This window comes from Neovison vison, chromosome 8 (assembly GCF_020171115.1).
Source record: "Neovison vison isolate M4711 chromosome 8, ASM_NN_V1, whole genome shotgun sequence".
In the NCBI taxonomy this organism is placed as follows: Eukaryota; Metazoa; Chordata; class Mammalia; order Carnivora; family Mustelidae; genus Neogale; species Neogale vison.
In genome coordinates this window covers 21,920,625-21,937,922 of record NC_058098.1, presented here as the reverse complement: position 1 = coordinate 21,937,922, position 17,298 = coordinate 21,920,625, and the positions used below count along the sequence as shown (strand labels likewise).

General features: G+C 41.7%; 1 protein-coding gene across 1 annotated transcript in view; it reads right to left on the bottom strand.

Moving 5' to 3' along the window:
- Positions 1-1,772: 1,772 nt before the first annotated feature.
- SAMHD1 (SAM and HD domain containing deoxynucleoside triphosphate triphosphohydrolase 1) overlaps positions 1,773-17,298 on the bottom strand; it is a 57,556-nt gene continuing 42,030 nt past the window's right edge. Inside the window, exons 12-16 of the mRNA XM_044263075.1 lie at positions 12,919-13,058; positions 12,034-12,126; positions 7,558-7,662; positions 5,439-5,576; positions 1,773-2,206 (exon numbers count right to left, since the gene is read on the bottom strand). Of these exons, the coding sequence (XP_044119010.1) occupies positions 2,072-2,206; positions 5,439-5,576; positions 7,558-7,662; positions 12,034-12,126; positions 12,919-13,058 (611 nt within the window). The 3' untranslated portion in view covers positions 1,773-2,071. The remainder of the gene's footprint in view (positions 2,207-5,438; positions 5,577-7,557; positions 7,663-12,033; positions 12,127-12,918; positions 13,059-17,298) is intronic.

Sequence of the window (17,298 nt, the reverse complement as noted above, 5' to 3'; positions counted from 1 at the left end):
AGGTGTTTGTTAAGAAAATTTTAACCTTGTAAATGGCACATGGTTCTGATAATTAAAACAGTTGCAAAGAGCATAAAGTGCAGCTGACTTATCCATGAAGGATGCAAAGTTGATTCAAGTTACTTCTCAGATAGCACAATGATACAATGTTGAAACATAAAATTCCAGAGTAAAACACAATGATTTAAAGATACCAGTTGCAGAAATAAAACGATCTTAGCAGAAAAACATTACATTCTTGACCTTGGGTCTGGATACATTAAGTCTACGCCCTACAGTTCTCCCCACTGAATGTTTTAGTGGTACCTCGGCCAACACAGATATGACCCAGTCCCATGGCTGACTTCACTTGTGCTTCTAGGAGCCCAGTGTGGACATAACCTCACCCACACAGCATTATTCTCCTATGAATTAGGGTCTACTCTTGATCATCTATTGGGGGATGGAGGAGGGTGGTGGTAGTTATACAGAATGGCAGACTTCCTAAGCTTTTCAGCCTATTGTTAACAGAACAGAACTTGGTTACACAGTGGAAGGTAGCAACACTCCTAACACTTGTGGATAATCTGCTGCCTATGGTCTGTGTTCCTCCCTTCCTCCCACTCGCTCTTGCCCACAGTCATCCCAGTTCCTCAATCCCGGCCTGCCATGGAGGTTTTGTAAAGGAGAGTCCAAGCATAAGATGTTAAGGGCTTATGACTCCCGTTCCCCACTGCCTTGTTTCTACAGGACCCACTGGCTACTGTCAGCTTTGGGTCTAACTCCAGACTTTATTCTTGGTGAAGTTCTGTAGAACTGGCAATTGTGTGTTTATGGAGGTGGGTGTGGGGGCCCTCTCCATGGAATTGTTCAACCAAAGTGGTGCCTAAACCATGGCAGGAGGTAAAGAACAAGCAAGTGTGGGGAATACTGGGCCACAGAGGGGAACTTGGAATTCCAGGGATAATCACTCATCTCACCCCAGGTGGCTCAGTCTTTGCTCTGAAACTGATAAAATGCACAAGTGAACAATCAAAAACAAAATCCCAGCTCTGTGTAACCCCAAGAACGCTTCCTGTGACCCTGATGAGCTTACAAGGGAAATTCAGACAGAAGGTTGGAGGGGAGCCTTCTCCAGGCTGAGCAGTGATAGTGATAAAGACCTTGGGACATGGATAGTGAGTATTCAGGAGAAAGAAACTGCCTAGGTCTGGGGCTGCAACTGACCCAGAGAACAGCCCCCTCACGGGCAGTTTTAGGTACCACTAAGCCCAGAGCCCTTGGATCTTTTCAAAAAATTAATCATGCCTTTCACTCAGAAGTTGGAGCTCACTCCCAGCCCTCATTTCCTACTGTTTAGTCCAATCTGGCTAAAAGGGTAAGGGCAGGTCCTTCACTAACATTCAGATCACTTAAGAAGAACTGTCCTCAAATTTGAGGCAATAGGTACCTCCCTCAAGGGGCTAGGATTTTTTTTTTTAATATTTTACTTATTTATTTGAGAGAGAGACAGTGAGAGAGAGCACGAGCGAGGAGAAGGTCAGAGAGAGAAGCAGACTCCCCATGGAGCTGGGAGCCCGATGCGGGACTCGATCCCAGGAATCCAGGATCATGACCTGAGCCGAAAGCAGTCGTCCAACCAACTGAGCCACCCAGGTGTCCCAAGGGGCTAGGATTTTATGTTTCATTCTTAACCATGGCTGTTTATGATAGTCCCAACTTCAAATTCCTACGTATACTGTCTCTCATTTCCAAGCATTTTTTAAAAAAAGAACAATCATATGTCATAACAGTTCAGAGTACATAAAAATTTTTTTTTGTTATTCTAAGAAAATAAGACTACTAGTGAAAGGCTTTAGTTATGGTTAAAATAAGCAAGGTAATGCTTTCCATAGCATGTATAGCAAGATTTGCCCAATACCTCTGTTTCTTTGGATAAAAATTACTTAGCTTCAGCATGTGTGTACATTCAAATTATAAAAAGCGCTAGTTATCACTAAATTTGTAGAACTCCATGACCAAATTCCCTACGTTAGTTAATACTCTTGGGGGACAGGGAAGAAGCTTGATGTCAAGAACTGGCTGCAAACATTCACACTGAGTCATCCGGAAAAAGACGATGTCTAGATCTGGACACTTCCCGCAAGTGATCTGGGCTCCGGGCTGAATTCATGTTATTCCATTCCATTTTCCGAGGTGTTATAAGTGGGGCTATAATGTCACCATCCTGTCAAGAAAAGAAAAACCAGGAACAAAGAAAAGCCCGTTTTTATATCTTTGAGTGAAATCCTGGTGTGCACCTATCCTCGTCTAGCAGATAAATTGCTATTGCAATGTATTTTTTGCATATTGCAAAATGCCCCACAATTTTATTACTCTTAAGAAACTCCAGATTATATACATCCCCTGTGCTTGGGTCAAATTAGAAACACCACAGTCCTGAGCAGGTAAGAGCCTTTGTAGGAAAAGCTATCAGACCTACCCTTTTCTTTTCTTTTCTTTCTTTCTTTTTTTTTTTTTTTAAGATTTTATTTATTTATTTGTCAGAGAGAGGGAGAGCGAGAAAGTGAGCACAGGCAGGCAGAGGCAGAGGGAGAAGCAGGCTCCCTGTTGAGCAAGGAGCCCGATGTGGGACTCGATCCCAGGACGCTGGGATCATGACTTGAGCCGAAGGCAGCTGCTTAACCAACTGAGCCATCCAGGTGCCCCAGACCTACTCTTTTCAAAGAGGGCCAGAAGCTGGACACTGCGGAGTTCTGACTCCTCTCCCTTCATATACTTTACACGAATGACAAATTCTGTTTTTCTTTTTTTGAAAATACCAGTTACTTTTATTTCCTTATTTTATTTTGTTTTTTAGGGAGAGAGAGACTCTTAAGCAGGCTCCACACCCAGCACAGAACCCCACATGGGGCTCGAGCTCATGACCCGAGATCATGACCTGAGCTGAAAATCAAGAGTCAGACACTTAACCGACTGAGCCACCCAGATGTCCCGTCTGTTTTTCCAGGAAAAAGAGGGACTTCACTAGATCCCAGCTCCTCTCTTGCCTCGTCCCCTCTGCAATAAAGGATACTCATATTTGGAAGAACTTTCTAGTTCAAAGTCAACATTATTTGCCTACAAACTCATCTCTATTTCTATCAAGTGACCTTATTTCTACCCATTTTAACTTTGATTCTAGTGAATTTTATAAATACAAACTTGAATGTCACTCTCCTACTTAAAACACTTTAATCGACCAGCTGGGGCACCTGGGTGACTCAGTCAGTTAAGCGTCTGCCTTCTGTTCAGCTCAGGGTCCTGGGATTGAGCCCCGAATCGGGCTCTCTACTTGGTGGGAAGCCTGCTTCTCCCTCTCCCACTTCCTGTGTCTCTGTCAAATAAATAAATAAAACCTTAAAAAAAATCCCAAACCAAAAAACAACACCTTCTTAATGGCTTCCATTGTTCTTGGCCTACAGGAGTAGCAAATTCCCTTGGACCCCTCTCCTAAGGGGCTCATCCATATTCTGGCCTCCCCCTCCCCCACCCACCCATCGATTTTACCCAGCTGACTCCTCCTCATCCATCCTTCGGGTCCCAGCTTCTAAGTCCTTCTTAAAATAAGCCTTTTCCAACCAAACAAGTTGGCTCCCTTGGCTTAAGTTTCCTCCTTTTGGCCACTCTAACACTCTGCGTGCCCTGCCCCAAAGCACTTATTACCACACCACTACAATTGTTACTTATTTGTGTGCCCCAGAGAGAATGTGATCTGTGGGAACTATGTCTGTCTTAGGGACTGTTCCATCTCTGGTATCTAACATGGGACCTGGCAGAAATCCTCCTTCAATGAGTGAATGCATCTTTGTCTTAAAGGAGTTATTGCCAGATGGCTAAACTTCAGCAGCCTCTGGCCTCTTTACTTCTAGTCTCTCCAAGTTCCAATTCATCCACTACTAGTTTTCCTTCTTAATTGGTGGTTTACCTGGGTGCTACTCTACCTAAGACAGACACACTTCCTCATTCCCATGGGTCTCATTCTAGTTGGAGATAACAAACACAGAAGTAATGATGGCAGCACCTAAGGAAACTCTTGAATTCTCTCAATGATTCCTTCCCCACTGTTCAGAAGAAGTCTTTCCTAGCTGCTTATGCAAGGTTCCCCATAATCTAGTCTATTCCTCCCATTCAACCTCTCATCACTCAACAGTAGTAATTCTCGAGTCCACACAGCTGGTCTCCTTGTGGTCCCCAAACACACTCCACTTGTTCCAGTTTCATACCACTGGGTTACTCCCACGAGCAACTACAACCACCTTTTCTCCCTGCTACTCATTCAAACACAATCCAGCCTCCTGGACCCAGCAGAATGGCTTCTCCTTCAAAGGGTTTTCCTGACAGCTCTCTTAACTCTTAGAACTCGTACCCTAGAATTCTTAACTAACAGAACTCATCTGTATCATTCCTTCTGACACATGATAAAATACCAATAACTGGGTTGTTCCCTCATTTTTGTTTCCTTCAGCACCCAGAGCATGGGGGTTGGGGGAAGGCAGATAAGGTGTTGTGGGAGAGCGTACTGGGCTAGGAAGCAGAACATAGCTTCACTCCTGCCTGCCAAGTATTTCATTCAGACACCCAACAAACGAACGCTGGCCACTTTCTCTGCGCCCGGCACCTGCTCTGTCCAGGTCAGTAAGGGACAACTTTAACAACAACCGCTGTAGGGTTGTCAGCGACAGCTTGGCTCTTTCTCCTCTCCATTGTCTTATTCTAGACAATTTAAATAGTTTACAGTTTGGGGGATGCTGAATTTGAAGTAATAAGTTAGAAAACTTATCTTCACTTGTATGTGGACTTAAACAATTTATTCAGCTTTGGTAACCTTCTCTGAAAGATGACACTATGACTCATTTCCCAGGTAATTGGGAGGAGTGGAGACAACTGGTGAGGACATTATAAACTATCATTATAAACCAAACATTATGAAATATCACATGTTCACCATTTTGAACTTTTAGTATTAGGATAATAATGATAAACAGAGTACCCACTGGCAAGTGGTGTAGGAAGAAATCACTATTCAACACAGACATTTTAAAAGGAAAGCTTAAGGGGCGCCTGGGTGGCTCAGTAGGTTAAAGCCTATGCCTTCGGCTCGGGTCATGATCCCAGAGTCCTGGGATCGAGCCCCCATCGGGCTCTCTGCTCAGCGGGGAGCCTGCTTCCCCCCTCTCTCTCTGCCTGCCTCTCTGCCTACTTGTGGTCTCTCTCTCTGTCAAATAAATAAATAAAATCTTTAAATTTAAAAAAAAAAAAAAAAGGAAAGCTTAAATTGGAAAAATGTTTTTTTCCCAAAACCATAATCAAGTGACTACAATTTAAATGAGAACTTTTCAGAGGGAAGTAAAGATCTCTTTTGATTTTTACTTAAAAATAAAAAATTGTGCAAAACATGTGAATAATAAACCACCCACCTGCGGCTTGGTGAAGTCTCTGATTAAGCACCACTGAACGAAATGTTGGTGTGCAACATACAAGCTCCTTGTGTCAGTCTTCTTACAGTATACGCGAATTAGCTGCTCGGCAAATCTCTCTGGCAAAAGCTCTGAAACCTTTTCAAAGAAGAAAAGATTTCACTGTCATTTTGAATTCATACAATAAAGAGAGGTCAGCTGTTCCTAAGTCCGTTCTATTTGTTTTTTTAAGATCTGATTTATTTATTTGAGAGAGAGTGTGAGCGAGCAGGGAGATGGACAAGCAGACTCCCTGCTGAGCAGAGAGCCCGACATGGGGCATGATCCCAGGACCCTGGGATCATGACCTGAGCTGACAGCAGATGCTTACTGACTGAGCTACTCAGGTGCCCCTGCTCCATTCTTTTTTTTTTTTTTAAGGTTTTATTTATTTATTTGAGGGAGAATGAGTGAGAGAGAACATGAGAGAGAAGAAGGTCAGAGGGAGAAGCAGACTCCTCAAGGAGCTGGGAGCCCGATGTGGGACTTGATCCTGGAAGTCCAGGATCATGACCTGAGCCGAAGGCAGTTGCTCAACCAACTGAGCCACCCAGGCGCCCCCCCTGCTCCACTGTTGATGTTATATTAAAAACCACACTGGGGACCCCTGGGTGGCTCAGTGGGTTAAAGCCTCTGCCTTCAGCTCAGGTCATGATCTCAGGGTCCCGGGATCGAGCCCTGCACTGGGCTCTCTGCTCGGCAGGGAGCCTGCTTCCTCCTCTCTCTCTGCCTGCCCCTCTGCCTGCTTGTGATCTCTGTCTGTCAAATAAATAAAATCTTAAAAAAAACAAAAAACAAAAAAACCACCACACTGGGGGGCCTGGGTAGCTCAGTCAGTTAAGTATCTATCTGCCTTCGGCTCAGGTCATGATCCTAGGGTCCAGGGATCGAGCCCCGTGTTGCAGAGGGAGGGGGGGAGTGTCCCTGCTCAGTGGGGAGCCTGCTTCTCCCTCTGCCTCTGTCCCTCAGCTTATGCTCTCTCTGTCTCACTCTATCTCAAATAAATAAAATCATTAAGCAAAACAAAACAAAAAAGCACCACATTCTTTTGCTGCTTTATCTCAATTATCATCCAAAGAAAAGGATTCAAGGTAGTTGTCATATAGCAAAATGACCCACAATTTTATGTCAATGAAAGACTAAAAATTTTTATTATTTAATTATATGTAGACCAGCCTCTCATTAAAAGATATGCAAATAAGCACATTTAACTTTCATGACTTCAACCATACAACACTACTTCTCCATCAGATTTATAATCTAGCCTCTAAACCAAAAACAGTGCTTTCATCTATGTTCAGCAACAGGAAAAACTGGTGCTAAGATGGTCTAGTCTACACAAAAATCAGATATATTTAACTTTTTTGTAGATCTTATTTATTTGAGAGAGAGAAAGAGAGAGAGCACAAGCGGGGGGAGAGCAGACAGAGAAGCAGACTCCCTCCTGAGCAGAGAGTCCAACACAGGGCTTGATCCCATGACCCTGGGATCATGACCTGAGCAGAAGGCAGATACTTAACCAACTGAGCCACAAAGGTGCCCCAGTTTTTTAAGATTTTATTTATTCATTTATTTGAGAGAGAGACAAAGCATGTGCAAGAGTGGGGGAGGGACAGAGGCCGTGGCAGAGACACTCAAGCAGACTGCACTGGGCATGGAGCCCAATGTGGGGTTTGATCTCATGACTCCAAGACCATGACCTGAGCCAAAACCAAGAGCCGGGTGCTCAACCAACTGAGCCACCCAGGAACCGCCAGATATACTTTAATTTTAAAAATACATTTTTTAATTTTATCATACACATTGACTTTAAGACCTAACCTGCATCTTGATTGCAGATTTATGGGGTGCCTGGGTGGCTCAGTGGGTTAAGCCTCTGCTTTCGAATTAGGTCATGATCTCAGGGTCCTGGGATCGAGCCCCACTTTTACACTGTCAAGCTTCCCCCTCTCTGCCTGCCTACTTGTGATCTCTCTGTCAAATAAATAAATTAAAATCTTTTAAAAAAAATAAATAAAATGCGGATTTATCACAAATTTGCAAAATGCCACTATAGCTTGTATTACCCCTAAGTAGTTACCTGAACTTTAGTAATCCTGACTGCTTTGCTGAGGTTATGCTTAGAATAGAAGCGAACATGATCGATAGGATTCTGGTCTTCCATTCCATAATCCATGTTGATAACCTTAATAAAAGTAATAAATTAGTGATCACTCACATAATGGTGAGCATTAAATTCAGGGTTGTAGGAGCATCACAAGAAATGGAGCAGAGCTCTCTGGAGGTTCAGAAATAAGGTAGCCCACAGTAGAATAAAAATAAGTCTGGTGCATGTGCTATAGGGATTTGGTCTTGAAATCGGGATGGGGTATGGGAGGTATTTGTGCTTTCAACATAAGCAGGGTGTAAAGTCTATGCCTATGTGACAGCCACTGTGACAGGTACTACGGGTACAAGGAAGCTTGAAACAATCCCAGCCCCCACAGCATGTGCAGCCAGACTGAGGTTGAACAAATAATTATAAAAGTAATGATTGAACTACATTTGTTCTAAGAGCTACTAAGGAGAAGCAAAGGATGCTGTGAACCCTGGGAATGACGCAAGTTTTCCTGGAAAAGTGAACAGGATTTAGACCCGTCTATCTATATGTGAAGGAAACGAGTTCCAGGCAGAAGAAATAGCTCTGAGGGAGACGGAACTGCCATGGTCCACGGAGTTAAGTAACAGTGAAGTCACCGGGGAACTTGGAAGAATAGCTCTAATATGCTGATGGCAACAGACAAAGGGTTCAGGAGTAAATAAAAAATAAAAAAAGAGAAGACAACTCTTAGAAGCTTGACTGTTAAAAGATGCAAGAGGTAAGAATGTAGAGAGGAGCATCATACCTGGGAAAAGTAAAAGGGGTATTGGGGGCAACTTTTCAATGCATTAGACCCTAAAGAGGAGGAGAGGAGTGAGGAGTGTAACATTTGCTGTTTTCCTGAGATGAAAGTCTGTTTAACTGCTGACGGGATGTCAGAAAGGGAGGACGTAACGGATCCTGGGATTCCACAGAAATTCCACGTTTTGAGTGCTTAATAGCTGTGTGTAGCTAGTGGCTACCAAAATGGACAGCACAATTATAGACCATTTCCAGCATCACGGAAAGTTCTATCAGACAGCCCTGATCTAGAACACAACTAAACGATTACTCTTAGCCTTTGATAAGAAGAGACATTTCCCCACTACTGGAAGGCTGAACACAGTGGCAGATGGAAGCTTATTCAGTGGTGTAGGCTGAGAGAGTTCCTATCTAATGGCCTGTATTTTATCTCTGAAATAAGGGCCAAAGTGGGGTTAGTCCCAGAGGGGTGAATAAACTGTGGGCAGGGAACAGGGCTGAGGTCTGAGAAGAGTGGAGATGGTATGAAATTGTCATTACGGAGACCAGAAAATTGCACTATGTCTACCAGAAGTTCAGAGGGCCCTAGTAAGGTTAGGGACTATGAACTGCCATTCAGTCCTTTGCTGAGTAGAAGCAAAGAAAGGCAAGAGAGTTGAGGATAACTGTAGAAAATGACTGAATCCATTATAGAATCAAAGAATGAGAGAGAAGTAGAGATAAAAGGTCACTGACAAGTTGGAAGGAAGTGAGGAGGCAATAAACTAGAGGTCTTAAAGAGCAAGGAACAAGCATATAAGGAAGAAGGGGCTTTGAGGATAGAGACAGGATGCTTAAAAATCAAATGTCAGTAAGGTTCAGAATATAATCTGCTGAGTGCTGGCCGAGGTGGAGTGGGTAAGGTCACTGAGGATAAGGATGAAGAGAACAATCAGAATTGGCCGGCCTTGAAATCACCAAGGACCACTGCAGGAACTGGAAAGGGAGAAAGGCTCTAAACCAAGCCAAAATCTTCAACCAAGAGGATAGCAGGTTGGGAGAGGCTGGTCTCAGAGGAACAGGGATCTTGCATACGGTCTTGAAGTGATACTAGGGAACAAGAGGACTGATGAACCGAAAGGCCTCCTGACCCAGAGGAATATGCTTTTCCTGAAGGGGCTACAGAAGCATCAGGCTCTCAGGAACAGCTGGGTTGCAGCAAGGGCGAAGAGAGTCAACAAAGGGCTAAGTTCCAGGCAAGTGTGTTAATTATGGAGTGGGAAGGCTCCCTGGACAGGTCTGGGAGAAAGGCAGGATAAGGAAATTAGAGAGAAAAAAAAATAGAGTAATGGGGTGATGGTGGCACAGAAAAGAACAGACAGTAAGAGGAGCTTTTCCTGGGACTGTTCCTTAAGAAAACAAACCAAAAAATGGTCTATGAGGTTTGAGAGCTGTCCTGGCAGTACCCTATGAGAGAAAAGTAGACATGTGAGATCCAGCTGTGGTCCTGAAGTCAGACCAGAGGTATGTCTCCCAAAATGTGTGTGTTACTGGCTTTAAGACCTGCAGCGAGTGTTCTGCACCCCTTTACGTGCGAGGGAGCAACTGCTCAGTCTGCCCGTGAACCCAGGGCTGGCGTTATGGTAGGCTTCTCTCCTGGGCGTTATTTCATGTGGGGAGGGAATCAATGTAGCCTTGACATTGTTAAACATCATGGTAAGGTATACACATTAATCAAATTTCAGCAACTTTCAGAAATGCCACGAGCTCTTTGCTATTTATTTCCTTGCTTTTAGACTAGAAATAAAAGGCAATTCCTATTTTCTCCAAAACATATATAACTAGAAATTCCTCCTTAAAGCAGATTTGATAAAATGGTTATCTTTCCAGAAGGGCAATACTATAATAGTTGGCATTCCCATTCTTAATGAAGGACTCAAGAGCAAAAAAAGGAACTACAGATCTGCAATTATGAATCTTTCATTCTAAATAGCAAAATTAAGTTTTATAGCCCATTAAGTAACCATAAAAGTTACTACTACACATGGTCTTAAAAGGAGGCACATATAGTAAAATGTACCACATAAATATTTTACACTGTCAAACTAATATTGAGAGGCTAATACATAATAAGACATTTAATTAGCAATTTTAATTGCACTCTCAGAATATAAAAGGCTTTACCCATCTTAACCCCATCTTTACCCATCTTTCTCTGATTATGAAACTCTTCTACCATAGTCACCGTAAAAAAAAAAAGTACCAAAAAAAAAGTACCTGCAATTCCACCACCCACGTAGAAACAATGTTAACATTTTACCAAGACATCCAAATTTTTTTCAGTGTGCTCTCTATAAACATACATGTATATACATTTAAAGAAACAAAAACAAAATCATTCTGAATGCATTGCTTTTTCAGTTATAAATACCTTTCCATGTTAAAAACAACTTTTAATGTTTGCATTATTCCACTGTATTTCCTATTGAGAGATATATCCTTTCCCCTCCTTATACCCTCCTTATTTTATACTATAATAACACAATACATAGATGTGTGCCTTTTTTTTTTCTTCCCAAAACTAATTATTTTCTTACAACAAATACTTAGAATGAAATTGTTGGGTTGGTTAACATTGACCCTAATTTGGTCTCCTGTATCAATTTACATTCCCGTTTTCACATACCTTTATCATAACAAACCCTTACACAATGTTTTGTTCTTACATGTCTGATAGTCAAAAAAAGCTCTCACTGCTCCATCAATTTGCCTTTAGGTTAAAGCAAGCTTAATCACGTGTGTGCTGTCTTCTCCTATGATTCTTCCAGTACTTCTGAGCCTATATTCATTAGCAGACGGCACTTCGAGAGAAAAACCAGGAGGTCAGGGATTGACTAGGATCGTGCACTTAGCTGAAGGCAAGGCAGACCCTCAAGTAAAGCACTGAGGCAAGGGTGGGCATGTGAGAGCCCAGGGAAAACATTCGTGAGAATAAGTTCTTTCAGAATCTCAGAAACTTAGAAATTCAGAAAATCCCTTTATTATGGTGTAATTTCATCTAATGAAACAGGAAACTGTAGCTTGATCTGCAGGTGAGAGGGACTTGAACCCCCCCCCAGCCAAGTGACTAGACTGGGTCCAAGGACAATTCACTTATTGTATCCCTTGGTAAAGACCGGCAGTGGAGAGATCACTCTTCACCAAAGATGCATCAACAAGAAAACAGCAAATGAGAGGCTTATGGAAAAAAAAAAAACAAAAACACATGGGCAATACTGTACCAAGATTTCAGAGGAGTAGAACTCTGAGAAGCAGCTACTGTAAGAAACAAAAGACAATGTGACAAAGCCATTTGATAGTCTTGTTAGGATACAAGACACAACAGCCTCTATGAAGGAGTTGAAGTCTTTTTCCTTTGTGTGTACACACAATTTTAAAAAATAATTGGCATAGATTACTTTCGTGATCAAGAAAACATTAAAAAATCAATATACGCAATGTTCTGTTACCCACATACCACAATTAACTGACTACTGTTGATTCTTTGTGATCCCAGGTGATTCTCTTCCTTCCTTCTATTTTTCTGTATTTTCCAAATTTTCTTTAATGAACATGTACCTCTATTATAATGGAACTGGGGAGGATTTACCTTAAAAAATTTTTTTTACTTAGTATATTCTCCGGCTAACTACTTACATCCACTATTAAATCTTCAGCCTTCAGTTCAAATTCCGGCAATATGTCGGGTTTAGCATCAGCAATTTCCTTTGGAAGGTATTTATAGTCTTCCTAGAAAAGACAACACTCTTCATGTTAGAACCCCAGTTTTTCATCATCAAGTGTTTATGCCACAAAAGGTTCCCTCTCCGAAAATGGCATGTTAACTAAGAAAGTGGGTAGAGATAGCCTTAATAAATACATGGTTTCTGCTTCTGCCATCCTTCAAACAAACCACAATGGAATGATTCTAACAAAATTTTCATATGAAAAAAAAAATGGGGCATTGGCTTATTAGTAAAATAAGAGGAACGAGTTATGAGGCAGGGTGTGGTTATCAGTATGGCTCATGTTACTGGCTTTCTGGCAAAGAAAAAAAACCTTCCACAAGCAAGAGGGGAAAACAGATAAAGATATTTGGCAGGCACCATCTGGGAGAACCTGATATAGAGTGAATGAAGAAATTATGAACAGCAGGTCCTTAGAGTTTCCGTGAAGCTCATGTAGATACCATATTTTGAGGCCCATTTTCTTGCCACTGGATCTAGCCAAAATTTTGCACCCCCACCCACCCAACCCCCGCCCTGACTTCCGGGATGAAAGAGTAAAGGTTTGGACTAAGTCAGACTTTACATACTAACTGTTCTTCTATAGGCAAGTTATTTAATCTCCCCTAAGCCTCACTTCTTTCATCTATAGGACAGACCAAAGAATAAGTTATTGATGAGAAGATTAAGTAAAAATGAATGTAAAGCACTTACAACAGAGTTGTGGTATTATGATGGGTTAATGGTTTTCTCTTGGAGGACAAATGGAAGAGAGAGACCTTTCACTACTGGAAAGGTGTTTGACAACTTAACTTACCCTTTTAATTTTTATATTTCCCTGTGGCTTAGTCTCACCCACAAACTTGTATAGATGACGGTATTCAATTTTTTTTAAAATCTCTCGTGCTTCATCCAGTTTGGGATCAGAAGAATATAAAATCTCCAGAAAAATGTTATCTGCCAATTTGATAAAACTTTAGTTAGATTAAGATGAAAAAAAAAAAAGGTTTAAGAAGACTCATATACTACTGTACTTCTAGAATGATTTCAAGTGGATGTTTACAAATGTAAGCACAATAGAACATTTGAAGTCTTGGATTTGCTTCACCATAATCTAGTGAATGGGAGAGGGTAGAGATGAAGCAAGACTTTACTGGAGTTGATGGCTTAAGGCTGGGTGATGGGTAAATAGGGGAGTATCAATTTGTTGTTGTGTTTCATTTTCTTCAAGAGAATGATATTTAAGTAATTATAAGGGGCACCTGGTGGCTCACTGGGTTAAGCCTCTGCCTTCGGCTCAGGTCATGATCTCAGGGTTCAGGGATCAAGCCCCACATCAGACTCTCTGCTCAGCAGGGAGCCTGCTTCCCTCCCTCTCTGCCCACTTGTGATCTCTGTTTGACAAATAAATAAATAAAACCCTTAAGTAATTATAAAATTATGTCTGACATCTGTTTCAAAACAGTGCAGTATTTTACAGGAGTAGCTGGATAGAGAAGATGACACAAAATCACTGTGTCGATAATTGTTGCAGCTAAGTGATGGTAGGCGGAATTTGTAAATTTCATAATAAAAGGTTTTGTAAAGTTCCATTCCATGATAAAAGCAGAAGGTAGTTCTTTTTTACTTATAAGATTATATTTTAGGGGCACATGGTTGGCTCAGTGGGTTGAAGTCTGCCTTCGGCTTGGGTCATGATCCCAGGGTCTTGGGATCGAGTCCCGCATCGGGCTCTCTGCTTGGCAGGGAGCCTGATTCCCACCCCCCCGCCTCTGTCTGTCAAATAAATAAATAAAATCTTAAAAAAAAAAAAGATTCTATTTTATTTTTTAAGATTTTATTTTTGGGGTGCATTGATGGCTCAATCAGTTATACATCTGACTCCAACTCTTAGTTTCAGCTCAGGTAATGATCCTCAGGATCATGGGATAGAGCCCAGCGTCATCGGGCTCTTTGCTAACCAGAGAGTCTGCTTCTCTCCCTCTGCCTCTCCCCCTCCACTTGTACTCTCTCTCTCTAAAATAATAAATTTAAAAAAAAAAAAAAGATTTTAAGTAATCTCTACACCTACTGTGGGGCTCAAACTTACAACCCTGAGATCAAGAGTCTCATTCCCTACTGAGTCAGCCAGGAGCCCCAGAAGTTAGTTCTTTTTCCTTTCTTTTATTCCTTCAACTTTTTACTTTGAAAAGTTTCAAAATAAGATAGCTTTTGCCTAAATCCATCAACTGTTAACATTTTTCTACAAATGCATATGCTGTGTATGTGTACACACAATATTTTTGCACATTCAAATTCTTGATGAAATATTTGAAGATTACAGACATCAAGACCCTTCACTCCTAAATACCTCTGCATGCATCTCCCAAGAAGAAGAACATTCTCCTACACAACCACTATCAAGTGCCAAAAAATTACAGACTGATATAAAAATAACATAACAGTCTATAGTTGAATTTGCTTAATTGTTAAAATAATGCAATCTATGGATTTATGTTGCTGGATAGAGAAACCAATCAAGCATTATGGATGACATTAGTTGTCATATTCTTTAGTCTCCTTTAATCTAGAACTAGAATAATTCCTCTGACTTGTTTCATGATGTTGACATTTTAGAAAAGTTCAGACACTCATTTTGGGCAATGTCCCACACTTCGAATTCATCTGTTTCTTTACCATTAGATTAAACACTCTTGTCAAGAACACTATATAAAGGGGCGCCTGGGTGGCTCAGTGGGTTAAGCCGCTGCCTTCGGCTCAAGTCATGATCTCGGGGTCCTGGGATCGAGTCCCGCATCGGGCTCTCTGCTTGGCAGGGAGCCTGCTTCCCTCTCTCTCTCTCTGCCTGCCTCTCCATCTACTTGTGATTTCTCTCTGTCAAATAAATAAATAAAATCTTTAAAAAAAAAAAAAGAACACTATGTAAGGGATGTGCCTGGGTCATTGCAACAGGAATCGCATAATGAGATGCTACCATTATTGGTTATTAAATTCCATCAGCTGGCTAAGGCAATAATCCAGCTTTCTCTATTATAAATGTACTTTTCCTTTTGTAATTAACAAATAATCCACAGGGTAATATTCTGAGACTGTATGATTATCCCTATAAGGTTTCAACCAATGGTTTAACATTAACTGGTAATCTCTGACTGACTCAATTATTGCATTTTGCAAAATGAGTTTTACTAAAGATGCTTTTTCTTGGCAAAATAAAATATTAACAGCCTGTCATTTACCTCACTGATGTGTATATATTCCTCCCCAATTGATCTATGGTTAACACATTCCTCACCCTCTCAGTGAGACATCTTTCTCATCAAGACATCTTTCCATCTATAGTTTTCATTATTTCTTCACATACTATTATATACAGTTTGAAAAACAGCAATTTTACTTTAACATAATAAAACTGCACTTTTCTAATCCATACCTTTAGCAACCCTGTTCCCAGTTGAATTAATGGAATGCTTCTCCCAACACAGGATCTCACGTCTTTTTATTTATTTATTTTTAAGTAATCTCTGCACCCAACGTGGGGCTCAAACTCAAAGCCCTAAAATCAAGAGTGATGTGCTCCACTGAGTGAGCTAGCCAGGTGCCCCAAAATCTCACTTCTTGAAAGCCTACCGGGGCACCTGGGTGGATCAGTGTTAAGCATTTGCCTTCAGCTCAGGTCATGATCCTGGGGTCCTGGGATCAAGCCCCGAATTGGGCTCTCTGCTCAGGATGCTTCTTCCTCTCCCACTTCCCCTGCTTGTGTTCCCTCTCTCACCGTGTCTCTGTCAAATAAATAAAATCTTTTAAAAACAAAAACAAGGGGCACCTGAGTGGCTCAGTGGGTTAAAGCCTCTGCCTTCCGCTCAGGTCATGATCCAGGGGTCCTGGGATCGAGCCCCACATCAGGCTCTCTGCTCCTCGGGGAGCCTGCTTCCTCCTCTCTCTCTCTCTCTCTTCTCTCTGCCTGCCTCTCTGCCTACTTGTGGTCTCTGTTAAATAAATAAAATCTTCAAAAAAAAAAAAAAATAGGGACGCCTGGGTGGCTCAGTTGGTTAAGCGGCTGCCTTCAGCTCAGGTCATGATCCCAGCGTCCTGGGATCGAGTCCCACATTGGGCTCCTTGCTTGGCGGGAAGCCTGCTTCTCCCTCTGCCTCTGCCTGCTACTCTGTCTGCCTATGCTTGCTCTCGCTTCTCTCTCTATGACAAATAAATAAAATCTTTAAAAAAAAAATAAAAAAATAAAAGGGGGGTGCCTGGGTGACTCAGTGGGTTAAAGCCTCTGCCTTCGGCTCAGGTCATGATCTCAGGGTCCTGGGATCGAGCCCCGCATCAGGCTCTCTGCTCGGCAGGGAGCCTGCTTCCTCCTCTCTTTCTGCCTGCCTCTCTGCTTACTTGTGATCTCTGTCAAATAAATAAATAAAATCTTAAAAAAAAAAAAGCCTACTTAATCCCCAAGATGCATATCAAAAGCACCTCACTGTGAAATCTTCCTTAATCCAACAAAACTAGAGACATAATTCCTCCTTCCTTTGAACCCCACAGAATTTTATTGATGTATTTCTTATGGCTTTTACCTTGTTCTTATAAGGTACAGGCTTTTAGGTGGACTTACATTTCCATTTCTGTTGGGTAAGCAGGTAGAAGAGGAATTATTGGATGATAGGATAAATATACATTTTTATGAAAATGCTGAACTTTTTCAAAGTGGCTGTACCATTTGCATTCCCACTAACCATGTGAAAAAGCTCTATTTATTCCACATACTTGTGTTCAGAAAAGGGTCATGTATAAAAGTTAATGCTTGTATGTTAAACTGAATAATGATATAGCACTCTAACATAGTATAAGCAACATTCAACTTTGGAATCAGAAGACTTGAGTTTAGCTTTGCCGTTTATTAGGATAAGTTGCTTTCCTTCACTTGGCTTCTGTTTCCTCATTTGAGCAGGGTTTTTTGTTTCTTGTTTTTTGTTTAAAGATTTTATTTGTTAGAGGGGGAGAGAAAGAGAGAACACAAGCACGGGGAGCAACAGGCAGAAGGAGAAGCAGGCTCCCCACTGAGTAGGGAACTTGATGCGGGACTTGATCCCAGGGCCCTGGAATCATGACCTCAGCTGAAGGCAGAGGCTTAATCAACCAAGCCACCCAGGCATCCCTCCTTTGAGGAGTTTTAAGTAGATGATCTCTAAGGTCCTTTTAT